Genomic DNA, 21859 nt, shown 5'->3' on the forward strand with positions numbered 1-21859 from the left:
CACTATAGGGAACTTTTTAGGTGACAACTTACTGCAGGGAAAGTGATCAAATTTTCTTCTTTTTTATGAGGCAGGTCTCACCAGAATGAGTGAATTATGATAAGCTCCTCCCATCAATTAAAAAACGATAGCAGTTTTGGGCGACCTAGAAGATCACTGGTGACCCAACCTACCAAGGATTTATCACCTAGAAGATCACTGGTGACCCAACCTACCAAGAATTATCACGCGACCAATAATGCTAAATCAACAACTAAATTCCTAAGCCGTCCAGTAATATTGGTCTATAAAGTACCACAACCTTAGTGTATAATCATTCTCTTCAGTGTTCCACTCTTCATCAACTCTTCACTTCAAGAAACATGTCTGGTCGTGGCAAAGGAGGCAAAAGGTCTTGGCAAAGGAGGTGCCAAGCGTCACAGAAGATCCTTCGTGATAACATCCAAGGTATCACCAAACCAGCTATCCGACGTCTGGCCCGCCGTGGTGGTGTCAAAACGTATCAGTGGTCTCATCTATGAGGAGACTCGTGGCGTCCTCAAGGTTTTCTTGGAGAATGTCATCCGTGATGCTGTCACCTACACTGAACATGCCAAGAGAAAGACAGTCACAGCCTGGATTGTTGTCTATGCCCTGAAGAGACAAGGACGCACCCTTTATGGTTTTGGTGGGTAAACACCTTCACTACCATTCTACTCCTCCAAAACATTTTTTCTTTTTAACGGTTCTTTTCAGAACCATTACTTTTCCAAAAGATATCTCCTGAATCTTTACACTTTCTCATTTATTTCTCTGTATTGATTTGTATGTTATCACATTCTATTATCAAAAATTGTGTACATGAAATTAAGGTAGTCATTTTCTAATCTTCTACAAAGAGGAGTCCATGATCATAGAGAACATAGCAGATATCAACCTATTAGGTTTATTGAATAAATTGTTCCTATCAATAGATAGTCACTAGCCTAGCAAAGGGACTGTAACCCCTGACTTAATGTTGCCATTGGTTACTAATAAATAAAGAGATGGTAACCAATGGCAACATTAAGTACTAGTAACATTTGATGGTAATTTACCTTACCTTCTCTTGTTCTTTGTCTAAGGGAGGTCATTCACTAAGATATAGTTAGGATAAGATTGGATCAACATTTCCACAGCAGGAGCATCCTGTTAGTAGACAAATGACATCTGTAATAGTGGAGGTTATTATTATTACTTCATAATGGATGGTCATTCCTTGTTGATCTTTCTCCTTATAAACTCTTGAATTATTAGTGGTATAGTAGAGAACAGGACCTAACTCTTCTTCTGTCACTAACCTATGTAATAATTATGTCATTAGCCTATAAATTAATAGGAGAACCTCAAAGCTTTACTTCGAATAAGTTTGACTTTAGAATTCACTGTTATCTCTATACCTCCTTCAATTCAATTTGACCCTGATCATGGGTCTAGACCTTGTGTCCAAATCCCCACAGCCCTGTCCTCTGAAAACATATTATAGATGTGACTCTAACATAGCTCTAACTTACTATTAGTTAAATATGGTGGTAGTGAACTATGAATAAACTCCAGTCCCATCTAATAAAGATATGTAAATTGTTATGTTATGATATTTTAGTATCTACTTGATCTACAGCAGCTTCCATTGGAGCATATTGGACAATTCTTGACATCAAGTCACATAATTTATCCATAAAACTTTGTTTCTCAGTTGTAGACTAAAAACAATAGTTAATGGAGAAAGGTGTACAAAGAGGCTGAGAACAGTAAGGCAATGCCTACTCTCAAATTATACTATTTAATTAATAGGACACATACTTCATCACTGTGAACCACCCCCATGTAATCACGATAGTTTGAAGGAGAGAATGACGAAATTTCTTCATCTTCTTCAATAGCAGTTTGTAGAGCAATAGGGACCATCTATAAAGACATTAGATTCATTAAGTATTAATAATAAATACCTTTTCTAACAAATCTCCCCCATGTGTTCTTCTGACAAGTAGACAAAGTGATATGAAGTGAATGCTCATCAGGTAATGAACTGGCCTACACATAATTAAGACAATATATCAATGATTGTTATGATGCTAACTTGATGTATGACCACCTCGAGGGAAATACAGGAGATCACCAGGTTCTAATGTGACATCTAAAATAGGTTCACCTATCTCATCTTGTTGGAAATTCCCTAAAAACGTGTCATATAAATTACATCATGTCATGTGACTTACTGCTCGACACTCGAGGTAGGATTTCATAACGATTACGTGGTTTATATCATCTCCATCGCTTCTTACCCCTCTATCTGCATAATAAATGCCTCAATATCATCATAATGTGGAGCAAACCCCTGCGTATCAGCTGGAGTGAGATATCTAATAAATAAAATAAGATGAGAGCTTAAAATAACTACATTTATTACTAGTATTAATATTTAATAATTACTGGATTTATTAATCTGTATGTACGTACATGTTTGCTCCAACAAAATGAACTAAAGTGTTCCTGTAATGTTTGCATTTACGTAACCACATTGTGTCTGAATAGATTGTGGATTGAGAAATTGAATTGAGTAACCTTGCTAGAAAGAAAATAAAGTTTGCTGATGAGGAGAACCCTATAATTAATTCTCACACTAAGAATTGCCATACAGCTGAGCATATGCTCGACCATTTTGATTTTCGATAACTTTCTCACCATTCTGATAACTTGTGATATTAATATTCCACTGTATATTCCAAGTTGTGCTAGGAGGCAATGAGATATTAACAATTTCATAATACATACCTCACAAAGAATTTTTTGTCTAGTTCTCTACAACTAACCAGCCCTCGTTGTACATAGCAGATTTCCTTACAGAGAATTGGTTTCTTCTCCCAGACTTCACTACAAAAAATATAGAGGCACTTCAAGGCACTTTATATTTAAGGACTCTTGTCCTAGTACTAATACTGGTATTATTTAACCCCTGTATTAAGTACATCAGACAGTTACCATCCTAAATTATAGAGGATTTTACAATATATATATCTACTGCACAAATCAGTACATTATATGAACCTGTAGAATTTATCTATGGGATAAGGTTGGATAAGTAGTTCAAATAGAGCCTTAGCAGCTTCTCGGCTATCATCATAATTGTCAGGGTTAACATAATAGTTTGAACGGAGTTGCTGAAATGATCCTGAAGTAGAGATGAGGGGAGGAGTTTGGTTGACGACTGATCCTCTTCTTGATCAGTATCGTCTTCAACTTCGAATTGTTGTCTTTAGAATCAAAGGATGTTTCTTCTGTAAATAATTTCTGCTTCTTTTGTTTTTGTATTATTTTAGTCTTTCCAACTGCCTTTTTCCCAGCACTTGCTTTCCTACTTGATTCCCATTTACTAGTAGATTTTTTTAACTCCAGAGATTTTGGGGACTGCAAATATTTAAAACATTGTAAACATTAGCTATTAGTTTACCAATTTAGTAGATGATAATCGTTTCTTTTTAGAAGGTGCACTTTGATGTCCAAAGAGTCTTTGCCGTTTTTTTCCTGATCCAGGACCCTGAAAAAATAAATAAGATTCTATATTAAAAAATAATTAATTTATAAATTATAGGATCATATTTTAGAAAGTTTATTCCAGCAAATTTATTTAACCTACTTTAGGTCTATCATCTTCGTCCATTTTCTTCCCTTCCTTCTCAGTGTCTGCTTGTAAACGGCAAAAGCAGACAACAGTCCTGAAGCCATATTGACCTCACTTTTCCACGTGGGAGGTTAAAAATTCAATCGTTTCCATGACAACATCATCCAAAAAACACGATGGCTGCTCTTGAAAGTGAAGAATTGAAGTCACACAATGACTATTAGCAAAGCCATCATGTTTGATGCAGGACAAACACTCAGTAAGTGATAGTAATATTACAAGCTATTGGTATTGTTAATACTGTCCTACAGAGTTCTATGATCCAGCGACATCAAAGAGCTTTACATAGAATAGCACTGAACCAATAAGAGTGGTTATGTAAGTAAATAAGGCATTGAAATGATCTTATTACTTGTTATTGTCATAGTTATTGAAAGATTTATTTAGCTTGTGTCATTTGCTGCAGAATGTGCTGATAGATTACGGAAAACTCCTGACTATGAAGAACCACTCAGAGAACTTATTGCCATATTTGGGTATAGAAAATTTTAAAATATATAGCATTCTCTCTCTCTAATATATCTTCTAGTATGGATTCTTAAAACAGCGTGTATCAGATGAAAGCACTTATGCTACTAATGCTCTTGAAGTTCTCTCTTTATTGGGGAAATTATGTAAAGAATCTACTGATGGAATACGTTATGAAATAGCGACTGCATTTGGTGCATTTTATGAAGGAAAGACCAATGAAGAACTGGGAGCTACCTGAAGTGAGTAGTACAATAGATAGATAGAAGAGTGAATGTACAAATAATGATCTATATATGATTTAGAATTGCAGAGTACTCAGAAGCATATAATATTGTTCTTCTAGAACGAAGTGGAGTGGTATCTTCATTAGTCTTAGTAAGTTGTAATGTGTTAGAAGTTAGTTATAGTTTATTGTAGAGTTTACAACTTACTCAAGTTATAGCTACTCAAATAGCATTATTGGAGACGTTATTGTTATTATCTCGTAGTGGTAAGTTAATGTATTGTAGTTATGTTACTAGTTCTTGTTACAACTTTGTAGCTGTTAATAGTATATATCTCTTTCTGTTGGTGGAGCGTCTCTGGTTTGTGAATATCTCTCTACTGGTGATAATAAAGTTGTGTTTTTAGCTGTTGAGGTTTTGTGGAATTTGTTGGAAGAAGGATCACAAATACAGGTACATGTGCGTGTGTGTGTGTGTGTGCTGGAATATTTTGATTATATTTTATGTAGGTGTCTGAGCAGTTGGGTTCTTTAAAAAAAAGTATTCTGTAAGTAAAACCTAGTGATAGATTGCATCATCTCTCTATCTCTATCTAGGATATTTCAAGATTAATGAAGGAACTTATGTTAACTTCAACAAGTCAACAATACAAACAATTGAGGAATGATGTTTTAATGGTAGTATCATTAATTGCTTCTAATTGCAGTAACTCACCCTTTGTAGTAAGTAATACACTAGATATTGACAATAATTATTGATATATTAAAATAGGAAACTGGATTTTTAAAAAGACTTATGTGAATATGCTACCTTTTCTGAAGGTACTTATAACTAACATCTAATCTTTGACATTGATGTTACTGTTCAGATGAACATCAAGTGACTGCACACATAAACAACTACATTTATCGCATGATGATGAAGATTTTCAGTTAAAAAAAGGACTTTTCTGTTTACTGGTTACATTGAGCAGTCTACCAGCTGCTATTAGAGTAAGGAACAGGTCTCAAATATTTACTATGAGTCTATATATAGGTGTTGTCACAACAGAAAGTAATTAGGTCGTTATTTTCATTTGTGATTTCAAATGATACTGCTAATACCAGCTGTATTCAACACAATTTGAGGAGCTCCAGTTATTAGTGAGCTAATGAAATTAATTTAAGCTACTAATGAGTGTTCATATTTTGTAGGCATTGTCTTGTTTATCTATCATATCTCCTCATTGTATTGAGGATTATATAACTTGTCAGGGAAATAGCCGATTACTGCTAATGCTTGAATGGTGCATTAAAGATGACCGTGAAAGTAAATGGATGAATGAATAGATGGATGGACAGACAGATGGATGAATGAATAGATGGATGGACAGACAGATGGATGAATGAATAGATGGATGGACAGACAAATGGATGAATGAATAGATGGATGGACAGACAGATGGATGAATGAATAGATGGATGGACAGACAGATGGATGAATGAACAATATTATATTTTCTTCCATAGCTCAATTCCGTGGTCATGGTAACAGTTTCCATGGTAAAGGTGGTCGTGGTAACAAATGGCTCAGTTACGTTACAGTCTTCGTTTACTTCTCAGTATGTGCAGTACAAAAATAATAGTATACTTCAAGATCTTCATGAACAAGGCATTATACCAGTACTGATTGGTAAGGGTAACAGACATCATTTTTAACAGTATTATTGTTAATACATTAGTTTTATTGAAGACTTTGCAAAAGAGATCAAATTCGGATAACAATCAAATATTGTTAGAAATTCAAAGTGATGCTTTACTAATCCTCTCTTGTCTCTGTGAAAATAATCATCATAGAAAAGTTAGTGCGACTTGTATATCTGTCCATCCATCTGTCCATTCATTTAGGAGTTATTTGGAGGATATGAGGGTGTCCCCTGTAATTATGAGTACTTAAAACGAGACTCAAGCAACTTTTCAAGTGCACTAGGTCATCGTCTATTTTTAGCTGCTGTTGATTGCACATGGTATGAGGTCATAGTAGAAATGTACATCCATTGACTTATCCATGCATCCATTGATTGATCTATATGTCCATTGACTTATGTGTGGGTCCATTAGGTCTGCAGTGGCTGGGAATAGTTCAGTTTGAAGATATCTTTTTGGAAGAAGGCGGGATATTTGTTTTAATGGACTTATTACAAGTGAGTGCGAGCGAGCAAGAGAGAGAGAGAGAGAGAGAGAGAGAGAGAGAGAGAGAGAGAGACCACAACCATATCATTAATTACATTATAGTTATGTCCCAAGAACATGCAATGTCTTGTACTTGGAGTTTTGGTTGATCTGTGTGATAACTCTAAAGTAAGTTATTTTTACCATATATGGTATTTATATCATTGGAATAGACTATAGCACATGTAACAACATGGCAAGGTAAGAATGGTGTAGGATGTTGGTCTATATTAGCTCAGCTCTGGAGACAAGAGGAGAAAGATTTAGAAGTCCCAAGAGATGTTATGGGCACATTAGCAGGTAAAATCTTATATTAACTTTAATTAATTATATCATGAGGGTATTTTCAGGGACTACCCTTCCTCTGTTGGTGCTGCTCAAAGTGCCCGGGCATGCCCCCGTTACCAACTCACCAACTGTCACCTGCTATCGAGGACATTACTGATAATATGAGAGCAAAAATTTACTCTCTTTGCGCTAAAATTGGTCAGTTGATAACAAATTATTAATAAGTGATTATACATTATAATGATAGGGTTTGGTAACCAATCTGAGAGTATTACAACTGAAGATAAATCTCTTTATGTTTAATTGAGAATTACCTTGATTTTAAGGTATAACATTGTCATATTATAACTTGCCAATTGTATTGACTTCACTCAGACTGGTGAAGTCTGGTATGAAGTGGCTGGAGAATTAGCTCAAGAAGGACTTCGCCCCAACCACTCCAGATCAAGAGAGTCTTCAAGAGATTCTACAGTGTTCAGAAGAGCGAGCTGAAGAGTTATGCGTCAACAACATGAATTAATTGATGAACAACACAGACAAGATCTTGATGAAGAGTATCAGTTTTATGAACGACTAAGAGATGCACGGGTATCCTCAGAAAGAGCTCAAGAAAGAAGAGAGAAATTAGCTATGAGAACATCAAATTACAAACATTTAAAAGTTAGTAGCTGTTGGATCCAAATCTCTATTTATCCGTCCATTGTCCATTTATCTCTCTATTCATCCATCCATTCTTCAGGAAGCTAAGCAAAAACAAACTAATGCCATTGATGCATCTAGACCCAGTGCAGTCAGTTTAGGGTAAGCTCCTGTAATTAACATTAATTAGTTTTTATGCTCTTTGATTATATTGTAGTGAACGATTTCACACGGTCAACCAATCATCACTTAATGTAACAGTAAGTAATTATATCATAATGATTACAAGGAGTTACTCTTTTGTTTAACAGGCATTTTGTAGTCGTCATGTTACCGTGGAAACTACACCAAGGAAACTATTGACTAAACACGAGATACCTATTCACAAACAATCAACTACATTATCTTTAGTAAGTCCCTAATCATTAAATTAATTATAACAAATTATTTTATTTATTTTAGAAATGATGATGACAGCAAACACTTAACTTGTACAGAAACTAATTATTGCTCGATTTATAATAGGGATACAGTTCAGTTATAATTAATTATATTAATAACAGGAGCACAGTTTAACTTACCCACCATGTAAAGTAGATATAAAAAGTATTTCATCTCCGTCTTCTATACAATAGTCTAGTTCTCCTAATAATGTCCAGTCTGTCATATTAATCCATTACAAGTATGCCTGGACGTACGCTATCTTCTTGTACAAACAGTTCAGGACGCTCTTGTAATAAGTTATCTTTTATCCATGCTATTAAGTCTCGGAGAGTCCATGATCCTCCATTTAGTTTGTCTGGTAATTCTATTTGATGTTTCTTAACTTTGTTGAAGAGTAGCTCTGCTCCTCCACTAAACTCCAACTGCAAATGTAAAGGCATTTAGTAATATTTATTATACAACTATAGTTTTATTATAATAATATTCATGAGCTATGCGAGATTAATTAATCTTAAAATGGTGAAGTTTGCAAAATCACTTCAAATTTTTATGAATTTACTATATAGGTCATTATTAAATAGATTAATTACTTTTAGTCAAAAGTGTTGTTCAAGTCTGTTAAAAAATCCATGGTTCAAATTAAAAAAATGGTCCAAAGCGATAAATAATGAAATTGCTTGAAATTTTATAGACTTAACTATATAAGTCCTTGTTAAGTAGAGTATTTTTTTTATGTTCAGAAATGTTGTTAATGTCTGTTAAAAATCAGAAGATTCATTAATTGACATGTACTTGTACCAGTAAAACAAAGAGTATTATTATAGTATTTTTAAAATTCTAATGGACATTTGAAAGGAGTAATATTAATATTACTTAACAATGTAATATCATAGTGTAAAAAGATGAAATATATAACTTGTCTTATTATCTTTTTTCAAAACTTGACCAGCAAAAATGAACAGCAAATATATGTAAATGTATTTATTTCGTAAATAAAAAGTAACACAGGAAAATGTGTCACATTAAAATATGGTGTTTCTTCATAAGCTACTAAGACACTCAAAAATATAAATAATGTAAATATTAATTGCTCCTAAAAAATAAAATCTATGTATATATTACTATTATTGGTCTGGTATTATGACTTCAATCATAATGATACTTTTGTCATTAACTTTTTGTATTTTTGATATCAGGATTTCAATACATCTAATAAAACAAAAAAATTATGTTAAATAGAATTATAATTTATAAAAAAAAACCCTTGTGTGTTGCCCAAACGATTCCTACTCGCTCACCCACTCAGGCTTCCACTTAGGCTCCAGGATTCCCTGCTATTGCTAGCTGGGACCGCCACCTGGCTTGGTAACCCTCGTCTTCGCGAGGTAATCCTGGCTGGAGCGTCGCCCTAACTTAAAACCAGCCGTACGGGATTCCAGCTCTTAGGGAATGTCGCATTCAGGAACCGGGAACCACAAATACACCAGCCTCTTCTCGTTTAAAGGGAGACTACCAGCCCTATCCTAGTCGGCCTTTCGGATACTCCGTAGAGTATGCTGGTAACCATCTCAGAGGTCTGATGCATTGCAGAACGCTGGCCCACAACACACTGGCACTCATGACTGCTTCAGTTTCTTTTTATATGTACGTAAGATTTTTGTCTTCATGCTCTTGTGGGGCGCGCTGTGTTCGTCTATGAATCTCATTAACGATAACTGCCCACGATTGCCAGCATAAAAAAGGTTGTTCAAATAACTATATTTTTAATGGACAAGAATAAACTAGACCAAATTAAGCAAACTAAAACAACACTACTAATTATAATAATTTTTATTATTATTTACTTTTATAGGGGTCACAAAAAAATAACAGCTTTTGTGATTTCAGCTTTGATACTAAGAAGGGTTAAATTTTTTCTCGTTGTAATGGCTGATCTAAGCAATTATACAATATCAAAAGATACTCCCATTAACAAGTTAGACTGTACTAAGGCGTTCTTGGGACTCAGTGATAAGGAGAAACTGTATGCTCATCACTTGGGTCAGGCAGGATGGGAAGGTGCTCTCATCTGTTTAGCACAAACCTCACCAGAGTCTCCGGGAATATTTCTTCTTTTACAACAACTGTTTAGTGGACAAAATCTGTCATCATTGAGAGAGATTGCTACCAATGGGTGTGGTCTGTCCAACGACGATTATAATGTAAGGTCAATACAGTTACATGAACATTTTATATGGTGTCTTGTATCTGTAGTCATTCTTAATGTATGCTGCAGCATTTTACAGTAACCTTGGCAACTATAAGAGTTTTGGTGATACAAAGTTTATTCCTGATCTTCCATGTGATAAGCTCCATGCTCTTATCCTTGGAAGTGAGGCTTATAAAAAAGATGAAGCTACTGTAAATAAATTATGGAAGTCTGTTTGTGAACGAATGTACAGTCTTGAACCAGCTGAAAGACAAATGGGTTTTCCACCAGAGGTAATTTGTACAATTAATTATTCATTATTTATGATAGATTAAATATTCATAGTTTGTTTTCTAATTAATTATTCATAGGGACTAACAACTTATTATTCTGGTAACTGCACAAAAGATGATGCTCAGTTTATTAATGATTTCATGTTAGAGAAAGTAATGTTGTTTCTTATCAAACCAGATGTCATTATTACTCGTTTAAATTAGAACCTTAGCCCCTATAATACACGAGTATTAAAAGAGAACTGAATCAGGAGAAGTAGAGTATGAACTAAGATTAGCTTCATCAATAATATCAGGTAAACAATGTTTATTGTTTGTCTATTCTTCTATTTCATATTTAGCTGATCCTATTAATGACTCTGACTGTATTGCTAGTCTACTTGGACGACATCAATTCCGTGATGTTAATGTGGTCATTCAGAGAGGAGATTATTCACCTTTAATGTCTCGTGTAATTAGAGAACTCGCTCTAGCTAAAACTTATGCTGCTAATACCAATGAAACTAACATGTTAGAACATTATATTCTAAGCTTCTCCACTGGATCTGTGGAAGAACACAAGGAAGGCTCTCGATATTGGATTAAAAATAAAGGACCTGTTGTGGAAACGTGAGTCACATGACTTAATTATCATGTGACCATCACATGACTTAATATCTTTATTTAGATATATTGGGTTTATTGAGAGTTATCGTGACCCTTTTGGTGTTAGAGGAGAATACGAGGGTATGAGTGACCTTTAAATGACCTTTATCTGTAATCTTTGACCTCAGGATTTGTCGCTGTTGTCAATAAAACAATGAGTGCCAAGTTCTCTCAGTTGGTAGAGTCTGCTGAGCAACTCCTTCCTCTTCTTCCCTGGCCCAAAGAGTTTGAGAAGGACACTTTTTTTCTTCGCCCTGACTTTACTTCTTTGGATGTGCTAGCATATGGTTGTAGTGGTATACCTGCTGGTATTAACATACCTAATTGTAAGTGAATGGAGTTAGTCACATGATTTTCTCTGATCAACTTTTATAGATGATGATATTCGTCAAAATGAAGGGTTTAAAAATGTATCTCTGGGAAATGTCCTCTCAGCAGCTGCTCAAGATAAGAGGGTCTCTTTTATAGCCCCTGAAGATCAGGTACTTGTTAGTTTAATTAAGGGTTAAGTGACTCTTGGTTGCTATGGAAACAGGAGCTGTTTGTGAAGCTAAGATCAGAAGCATTTGAAGTTCAAGTAGGTCTTCATGAGTTACTAGGTCATGGATCAGGAAAACTGTTTTAAACAGGTAAGGACTCATTTCCAGACACTCGTATTCCATTTTTGGTTTGGGTGTCTGAGTATCTGTCTTTTAAATACTGGTTTATACATGTAGGAGGAAAATGGTGAATTTAATTTTGATATATCATCTATTAAGAACCCTATCACTGGAGACAAAGTTAGTATATGAATTTATACATATAATTAAATTCTTGTAGATTACCAGCTGGTATAAAGCTGGTGATACATGGGATACCAAATTTAGTGTCATGGCTTCATCTTATGAGGAATGTCGTGCAGAATGTGTTGGTATATATCTCTGTACTAATAGAGATATACTACGGTATGATGTCATTAAAGTGACATCATAATGACATCATTATCATTTAGTATATTTGGTCATGAGGGAAAAGAATGCTGATGATATTATTTACATTAATTGGTTAAATATGGTGAGGGCGGGGCTTATGGGACTTGAGTTCTATACTCCAGAGACTCAGAAATGGCGTCAAGTAAGTTGTATGTAATTAATTACTCTGACCCCACTCTTTTTCAGGCTCATATGCAAGGCCGTTATGTAATAATGCGTGTCTTAATGGAATGTGTCACACCTCTTTTTAGTATTAATGTTACACTGGTTCTGATGGCAAGCCAGATCTTGTAATTCAATTTGACAGGTCAAAACTAGAGACTGTAGGTCAACCTGCCATTGGAGAATTCCTGAAGAAACTCCAAGTAAGAGCAGCTGAAATAATAGCAAGCTATCCCCTCCTCCTTTTGATAAGTTAATCAGTTTATCATAATGGAGGACTAGCATACTAGACTATTGCAATACCAGTACATGGCATCATTTTTTATAGGTCTACAAGTCTCTTGCTGATGTGGTATCTGGTCAACAGTTATATAACTCTTATTCCACTGTTCCCCTCAACATTTAGCTCTCCGAGACATTGTCATGGCTAGAAAGTTACCTCGTCGAATGTTTGTACAACCTCATACATTCCTAGATAGCAGTGAGATATGACCTGTAATGTATTTTATATTCTCGTTTTCTCAGATGGACAAGTCACTCTATCAGAGTTTGATGATACAGCTGAGGGGATTATCTCCTCATTTATGGCTCGTTATCCGATTTATGATAAAGATGTTGAGAGTATATGGTTGAAGGACATTGACTACTGGAAATAATGAGAATGTCCCTGATAAATTGGACAAAAATTACCAATGAATAGTATGAATTAAAATTTGTAATCAACATTTAGTTTTTTTCCTCTTAAGTTGGTTTGGTGTACAAGTTTTTTTTCTACTAATAAATTGTAGATCTTTCGTGTTTTATTAACATCGATACGACATAATTTTCTTGCATCCATTAATCTCAAATGTCCAGTTTTCTTATTCTCAGCTAACATTAGGTTCTTACTGTGAAGGTAAACATCAGGTAGAATACGATGTGTAGAACATAACTAGTGGGGATATAGAATGGAAACTGGTATAGGAATGAGACTAGTTAGTATAAGAATGGGACCTACATCTTTCTCTTCTTGGTCCAGTAAATCTATTCCTGGTGAGAAGGTGATGTCCAATGGAACAACAGTGTTTTTTGGTTTCTGAGTCATATCACTTTATAACACAAACAATAGAATACATTTAATAGTTCAACATTTACCTCATAGTATTATTTGTAACATTTCCTAATATCTACAAATAATGTAATAATGTTAGATGGAATTATACATGTTACCTCTACTCTACGAATATCATCAAAAGCTTTTCTTCTTTTTTCTTTCATTACTATTCTCCTTTCTCTGAGTTTTTCATATAATTTACCAGCTAAAATACAGGATATAAACAGGTTATAAAAACCCGTTTTAAATACCTTGTAATGATCTTATACCTAGAGAGCGATAATGTTGAAGTTGTTTGACTCTGTGGACAAGCTTTGATTCATCTGTTCAAAATTTACATATTCTACAATTATTTATAAATCATAACTTACATAATAAACTTTGAATTATTTTCTCAGTATTTTCTGCATTAAGAAATCTTGTCATTCGTCTCATTCTTAATCGTATTTGTCTAAGAGAATAGGGTCTACCCCTATTATCAGTAATAACTTACTGTTCTGATTGTGGAAGTAATGTCTCTTTACCTATTGTGTTCAAAATGATCACCAAATAACAATGATGTCATAATTACTTAATATCTTGTATATATCAATAAGACTATGTTGTCTGATAATACTAGATAAGTAATGACATCATTATTAATTAAGAGGGTGGAGTTACCTCTTCACTTTATCTCTATATCTCAATGTATGCCAGTAACTATCAACTAATGCTAACACTAATTGTTGTATTAACTGGTCTTCATCTGTAGTCTCATCATCTCCAATAGATCCAATGCAATTGATGAAATAGTTAATGTTTTCTCAGCATCATTGCATAGTTCCTAAGAAATATCTGTACATAAATTTACCTGAGGTAATAATCATTATACAGTTATGCTTATTACATTTCTGTGGAAATTTGGTCTCTTGTTCAACTTACTATATCAAATTCAGCTCTCAATGGATGATAATGTGGGATTTCTTCTCCAGGATAATTAGTTAGTAAATCATGTGACTGATCATGTGACGTGTTGTAGATTTTTGATTCTTTTTTAATGTTTGTTGCTGTGACAATAACTAGATATTAAAAATTTCCAACTATATCTCTTACATTGCAGTTGATATGATACAGGATTATCAATATAATATTGATGATAATGAGAGGAGACTTCTTCACTTGATCTACACATACGTTGTCCTATACTGCTCCTATAATTAAACATAATAATTACAATGATTGTTTTAATTAGATCTACCAGTTTCCATAGCCTTGTTCTTCTATAATAGTTAATAGTTTCAGTTCTTCTTCTCCGGTCCATCCATCACAGAACAAAGATACATCCATTATTTCCACGTGGGTTTACAATTACGGAAGTATACGGAGACATTCTGAAATTTGTATAGAAATGTAATGCACCTAAATAAATCGTCATTCCCGTATACTTTTAACTGCCACGCCCTCTTTCACGTGGAACCATGTCTCTTCTAACTGTCAGTAGAGGCTATTTATCAAGTAGATTACTCTCTCCAGCAACTTTTATACCTTTGAGAGGTAAGAAAAAAGTGGCAAAGAAACAAAAAAAGAACAAAAAGGACCTTCAGAGGTAAGGTCAAATGTTGTAACAATAAATATATATTTTTTGTAATAGAGAGGCTATGAAAGAGTATTTGAAGGCACTTGAGTTAAGGAAGCAAGCTGAAGAAGCTATTATGAAGGGTGGCTAAAAGAGGAGAGCCTCTCGATCCTGAAATGCTTAACCCAGCCAGAAAACGAAAACCTTATCAAGTGAGTTTGCTCAAGTTCATTAATTTAATTAATGTACTTAGCTTAGTGATGAAGAGAAGAATCAAGAATTACTGTTAGTTAAAGAATGGACTAAATACCAGATGGAACGACACAAACAGGTTTGAAGAACTGGTCTTACCAGTTAGTATAGCAACCACCATTATTAGGAATTACAGCAGTTACAAGCTATGATAAAATCACGGACAAGAGCCTTGCATGAACTCCGTAAAGTGTCCCTCCCTCTGTACCAACAAGCACTCGATTTACGTACAGACTTATTTCCATTTAACAGAACAGGACCAACAACCACACCCCCTCTACCTGGGTACATACCACCAGAGGAGGTCTAACCTATGTATGATGTCATAATGTGGTAATGATTGCAACTTAAGTAACAATTAGTACAATAACTAGTTTTATAAATCCTCATCTTCAGAATCAGATTCCTTAATAGCATCCTAAATAAAGTGATAATTAATAAGAGGTGTGGTCTTATATTCAAACCTTGGCATACTGTTCGGCTTCATCAAAAATGTCTTGAGGTACAAGCTGATGTTGGTTATCAGAAACTAAACAAACAAGTAAACAATTTGTTTAAATGTCAAGACATTTACCTTCTCCAATCCAACTCAATTCAAGCTCAAATGTTTTATCTTTGACTTCATCATGTACAGTATAAATACTATATAATAAATGAGATATAATGTGTGTTACATTGACTAGTGTAATATACATTTTAGCAGCCTCTTTAATTGCTTCTCTACATGTCATATCTTGTAGCTATTGAGAGAGAGAGAAATAGTATCATATCAATCATTATATTCCTAACCTTTAACTTCTCTATTTCAGTTTTTAGCTGCTTGTTTGGCCTTCCCAATAGCACATCCAAAATAACCCTAAGATAGTCATTTTTAACGTATTCTTCATACCCAGTATTTACCCAATAAACACCTGAGGGATCATCATGAATAATTTAGGGCCCTCTGGTCCATTACTACCAAACATTACATTGACGCCAAATGGCCGTACAGCACTGTACAGTGTGTGGGCATGAACATACCCGGCAACTCTATCAACAAGATGCTATAAGTTTAAGATAATAAAACGTGGTTTGAAATGGAATGAAGACTGACCTTTACTGGAATGGGTTCAGCTAATTTAAATCTATAATCAGAAGACTCATCTCGTGCTCTGTTTACAATCTATTAATTAGAAATACGTTAATTGCTTTTATAACAGGGGCTTACTCACCTTTCTAGCATCAGCAATCAGACCAGCTGTAGCCTACAAAATAATGTCATGATACAAGTCTAATGATGTAGAGAGTACATTACCACTCCAATGTGTCTGTCAACAGTGAATAGTCTTCTATTAGAGCCTGACTCGTGAAGTTTGGAAGTCACTAATTTCTCTACAGCAAATACAACACCATCTTTACATTGTAAACCTACAACAGTACTATAAAGGAATGACATAATAATTATAGGGGCTTGCGAAACTTACCCACTGTTTTCTATAGCTTTACTGGCATACTCAACTTGGAAGACACGTCCCATCAGGAGAGTAGGTTGATGCAGACAGATCATACTATAATGATTGTAATAATAAATAGTATTACAAATTATAACTCACCCCTGTTCCTATTGAACTCATTATGAACTTTAAGGTTCTATGCTGAATGTATCTTCACGTGCATATATCAATAAATGAGCCACACCCATTTCATAGTTAGCCCCACCTACATTTTATAACAGGAAGGTTCCAGAAATGAAAGCATTAGTTGGTTTTGTTCAAATCGGAAGTACAGAGCTGAGATAGCGACTGGTTTGAACATACTAGACTCTCATGAACTCAAGATAATGTGTATCCAAAAATTACTTATGTCTCCAAAAATTATGCTACTGTTTTCCTTAATTTATGTATTTAGACTTTTTTATTCTTCTTTTCACTTTCAGTGCTCTCTATGGCATCTACTTGTATCTCCCTCTCATTTGAGACACATAGCTCATCTTATTGGAATCTTGTAACATTTTAAAATGCAATTAATATAATTATTAAAAAATTATATAATTATTATCAACAAGAGCATTTACTCTGTAAAATCAATTTTTATATGTAATGAACATGTATTACATCCAACAATTAATTCATTTTCTTTGTCTCTCACTGTCTCCTTCACATGTTCAACACTCACACTATACATACCTCCACATCGACACTCGTACCAATACACACCCTCACTACTATCACAGTTCAAATCACACAATGAAATGATATCGTTAATAATCCATTTCCCAGTTATCTCATTAGTTTTATATTCAATATCATATTGTTGTCTGGTCTCATTATCAGTAAGTAACTGATAAGCACTTGATAAGCTCCGAAAATGATCAGTTGCTACAGCTCTTTCAGTGGTGTGGCTTCAGAACTTAGTTTATCTGGATGATACTAAACAAATATGTTATATACAACTTTAACACCAGTTCATTACATGTATAATTTTAAGGTCACTGCTATAACTGTCAAAACAAGTTACCTTCTTTGCTAATTCTTGAAATGCTTTCTTTATTTCTCTGATATCTGCATTCCTACTCACTCCCAATACATCATAGGGATCCATTAACTGAGTCTCCTCCTACTCTAAAATTATGAAGCAATAATTTAATTTCATTGAAAATTTATTACATTCTAAATACACCAAATTTAGTCTCAGATATTGGTGCATTAAGAGCTGCACTCAAACTAAGTCCTAATATTTGACGTGTTTCAGCAGGATCAATAATACCATCATCCCATAATCGAGCACTTGAGAAAAAAGGGTGTCCCTCTTTATCATACTTCTCAATATTGGTCGTTTAAGTTCTTCAACCATTTCTGGTGTGACCTGTTTACCTTGTTTTTCTAGTTTCTTTACATCTAATGATACAAGGACTCCAGCTGCTTGTTCTCCACCCATTACTGATATCCTAGCATTAGGCCACATATAAAGAAAACGTGGACTATATGCCCGCCCACACATACCATAATTACCAGCACCAAAACTCCCACCGATAATAACAGTGATTTTAGGGACTTGCGTACAAGCTACTGCAGTCACCATTTTTGCTCCCTTTTTAGCAATCCCCCGTGTTCTGCATCACGTCCGACGATAAACCCAGTTGTATTTTGAAGAAATAGGAGTGGTATTTTTCTTTGAGAACACAACTCAATAAAATGGAGTGCCTTTGACTGCAGACTCTGAGTTTAAAATTCCATTATTAGCTACAATACCAATAGGATAACCATATAGATGGGCAAAACCAGTAACTAATGTCGAGCCATATAATTCTTTAAAACTCTGCAAATCGACTTCCATCAACTAATCGAGCTATAACTTGTCGGACGTCGTAAAATTGTTTCAAACTAACTGGCACAATACCATAGAGATCTTCAGAAGGATATAGAGGATCTTCAGGTTTTTGAATTGTAATTGTGGGGTTTTTCCTGTAATTTAGGTTTTTAATACATTGACGAGCTAAATAAATACCATGATGATCATCAAGAGCATAGTGATCAGCCACACCTGATATTTTACAATGGATATCAGCCCCACCTAAATCCTCAGCACTAATAACCTCATTAGTAGCTGCTTTAAACTAGGGGCGGGCCCTGCTAAGAAAATAGTCCCCTGTTGTTTTACAATAATACTCTCATCTGCCATTGCTGGTACATAAGCTCCACCAGCTGTACAGGAACCTAACACTACGGCAATTTGAGGAATAGCTTTAGATGACATACAAGCTTGGTTATAAAAAATTCGTCCAAAATGATCACGATCAGGGAAGACATCTTTCTGATGCTTCAACATAGCTCCGCCGGAATCAACTAAATAGATGCAAGGCAATCGATTGTCTTGAGCAATCTCTTGAGCACGCACGTGTTTTTAACTGTAATAGGAAAATATGTCCCTCCTTTTACAGTAGCATCATTAGCAACTATTATACATTCTATGCCACATACACGACCAATCCCAGTGATAATTCCACCAGCAGGGACCTCTTCTGGTGGGCCATGTTCATCCTCGTACATGTTGTGTCCAGCTAATTGTGAGAATTCCAAAAATGGGTGAGCCAGGATCTAATAAGAGATTAATTCTCTCGCGCGGCAATAGCTTGCCTTGCTTTGTGTGTCTTTCTCGATCTGAAGGCCGACCGCCAAGCTCTATTCTTTTCACATTCGTCTTTAAATCAGACACAATATTTTTCATTTGGTCAATATTTTTTTTAACTTCATCTCGGAGCTCTAGAGGTGTACCAATTTGAGCTGCCTTGTTCTCACCATGATACCATTTTGATAGTTAATGCCTGAACCTGACCTCTAGACCTAGTGAATGTAGTTTTAGACAACTGAGCGAGGCCTTTCAGCATTTTATGCTAAAGTTAGATAAAGAAACCTGTAAGAATAAAAGAGAAAGATAATAAGATATACTAGAATATACTGGTGTGTCCTGAGGGATAGTATTGTCAAGACCCCGTGGAGTCTATTGGGAAGATGGAGTCGGCTTCTCGAGCGTGGTTATGATCTCCCCCCTTATCGACAGGAATGCCTCGCACTGCAATCACAGCTCGGTCTGCCACGCCACATTCAACTCTCTCAACACCACCTCCTTTCTTTGTCCGCAGAGCCGTCTCCTATCCTAGACTTATGTCTTCTTGAAGATCAAGAGAAAAGAAAGTGAGGAATTTGAACTCATTATTTAAGTCCTTATCTCATCTCTGTCATTTGTGTGCGGGTCTGTCACGATGTCGTTAGTTAGTATGATATCAAGTCATAGTCGATTTCCGTTTGAAAAGACAGACATTTGCCTACCTCTCTGGCCCTTCTTCTCCCTTTCTTTACTGGATAAAAAGTTTTTTCCTAGCAATACTAAGATTTTATAGATAGATAGCTTTCTTTCTCAAAATTAGCTCTTTAGAGGTATAGCATTCTCCTAGCTATCTAGCCTCATACAGAGTGACCTTTATATTCAGCATATACTGATACACACCAATGACTAAAGTCTTTGTAGGGTCAGGGGAACATACTTAATAAGATATCGTGAAACTAACCACCCTGACTGATCCTTCATCAATATGATACAGTGATATAACCTTAGGACATTAGATCTATTTAATATTTTTAATAAAGTACTTATCATTATTATATTATATTGTATAGGTTGTTATTATATTTGGTGGTATCTGGGCACATATGATAATGGACCAACCATTACATCACATTGCACTTCCGCTCCATATACAAAGACTGGACCAAGTCCTTGACCTTAACTCATATCTTTGTCAACTAGAAGATATTATAAGAGATGACGAACCAAAGACACGAAACAGTGAGTATTTGTTATATCATTGTTATAATAGTCTGTATATGTTATTACTGAACAGACGATCAGACTCTTCTCATGACATACATTTAATCTTTCTTACATCACACCTGAACGTCACTGGATTAAAGTAAGTGATCTCTTTACTTGATACATTGATATTATTATAATATACAATAGGATCTTCTACTTAGTGATACAGATGACTCAGATTCTGATTTAAGTGAATCGGAAAAATTTCAACTGATGTTGGAATTACATTATAAGAGGCGACAAAATGGAAGAAAAGATTAAAAAGACTAACTAAAATACGACGTTATCAATATTTAAGTGCTGGTCTATTACTTCTGATGACAAGTATCCTGAAATACGTAAAAATCTGAGGCAGACAGAAAGAAATCCACTAAGCCTGTGACAAGAAGAGATACTAAAAATCAACGATGCAATCGAGAAAAGTATATTATTATTATTATTATTTAATAACTTACCACACCCACACTGATCTTTGTAGGATGAGAATGATCACGATGAAGATTTTTAGTATGGAAATACCTGAGGAGGACCCAGACAATATCGTCACAAGTTATGGAGTTTATATATCAAAGAAGGAAATACCTAAAATGGCAAAATATTTTCTCAAGCTAGACACATGTGTCTGAATAATAACAAGAAAGTAAAAATATATTGTAACTTTTTAAAATAGACTTAATTTATTTATACATCTATCATATACTCATGCATCCATTAAATTTGTTTGTTTTATAGGTGGCTGTTTATTGTCAAACGTGAGGTACGTCGTTGGGCATCCCCAAATCTCAGCGACAAAGCAAAGAGACCAGTAGTGTTTCAACCTCGAGCAAGACGTATCATGAAGGAGGTGCTAGTAATATTGGCGTAAATATGAAAAGATTGAGAAAGAAGCGAGAAAGAAGCAGAAAAGAAGCACAAGAGCAACAAAATTTATACGATGAGATTAGAGAGGTAACTATGGTGATAGTTAGACCACACCTATTGACACACCCATTTTTTTATGGCTAGAAGACAACAAAGGAGCTGAATTTTCTCATCACGCAAACTGAATTGTATGCTCATTTTATGTCAAAAAACTTACAGGTGAGTATATAATGATGTGTTTAGACTCATCTCCAGACTGTCATAACCCCAAGGTTTTTTCACGCCCAGTGGGCTTGGCAGTCTGAGGACGAGACTAATGTTGTATTGTAATACTACGTGTCTTGTTTAGGCGAAAGAGAATCAAACAGAAGATATTTTAAAGAATTTTTTAGAAGACCCCCTTAACAGGTTGACAACACTCAGACTGTGTTGATTAAATGGATGAACAGATGAATATGGTAAAAAGATGTGTCCTTATAAACTGCATATTTTGTCCATTAATCCATAATAT

General features: G+C 34.8%; 1 protein-coding gene and 3 pseudogenes across 1 annotated transcript; 2 read left to right on the forward strand and 2 right to left on the reverse strand.

The window, feature by feature from the left end:
• The first annotated feature begins 362 nt into the window (after positions 1 to 362).
• Positions 363 to 675, forward strand: LOC121366311 (annotated as a pseudogene).
• Positions 676 to 9901: 9226 nt separating this feature from the next.
• On the forward strand, positions 9902 to 12891 carry LOC121366310 (dipeptidyl peptidase 3-like). The gene is given in 19 exon segments (XM_041490803.1): positions 9902 to 10177; positions 10230 to 10457; positions 10536 to 10610; positions 10662 to 10696; positions 10698 to 10753; positions 10799 to 11066; positions 11125 to 11183; positions 11231 to 11428; positions 11478 to 11584; positions 11638 to 11723; positions 11812 to 11881; positions 11922 to 12046; positions 12094 to 12118; positions 12120 to 12215; positions 12260 to 12329; positions 12332 to 12438; positions 12564 to 12624; positions 12627 to 12716; positions 12761 to 12891. Coding segments are annotated over 19 exon segments (2163 nt in total).
• A 2620-nt stretch (positions 12892 to 15511) lies between these two features.
• On the reverse strand, positions 15512 to 16748 carry LOC121366312 (annotated as a pseudogene).
• Positions 16749 to 17776: 1028 nt separating this feature from the next.
• Positions 17777 to 19425, reverse strand: LOC121366309 (annotated as a pseudogene).
• Positions 19426 to 21859: the final 2434 nt, after the last annotated feature.

The sequence above is a fragment of the Gigantopelta aegis genome, unplaced genomic scaffold (assembly GCF_016097555.1).
Source record: "Gigantopelta aegis isolate Gae_Host unplaced genomic scaffold, Gae_host_genome ctg5280_pilon_pilon, whole genome shotgun sequence".
Taxonomy (NCBI): domain Eukaryota; kingdom Metazoa; phylum Mollusca; class Gastropoda; order Neomphalida; family Peltospiridae; genus Gigantopelta; species Gigantopelta aegis.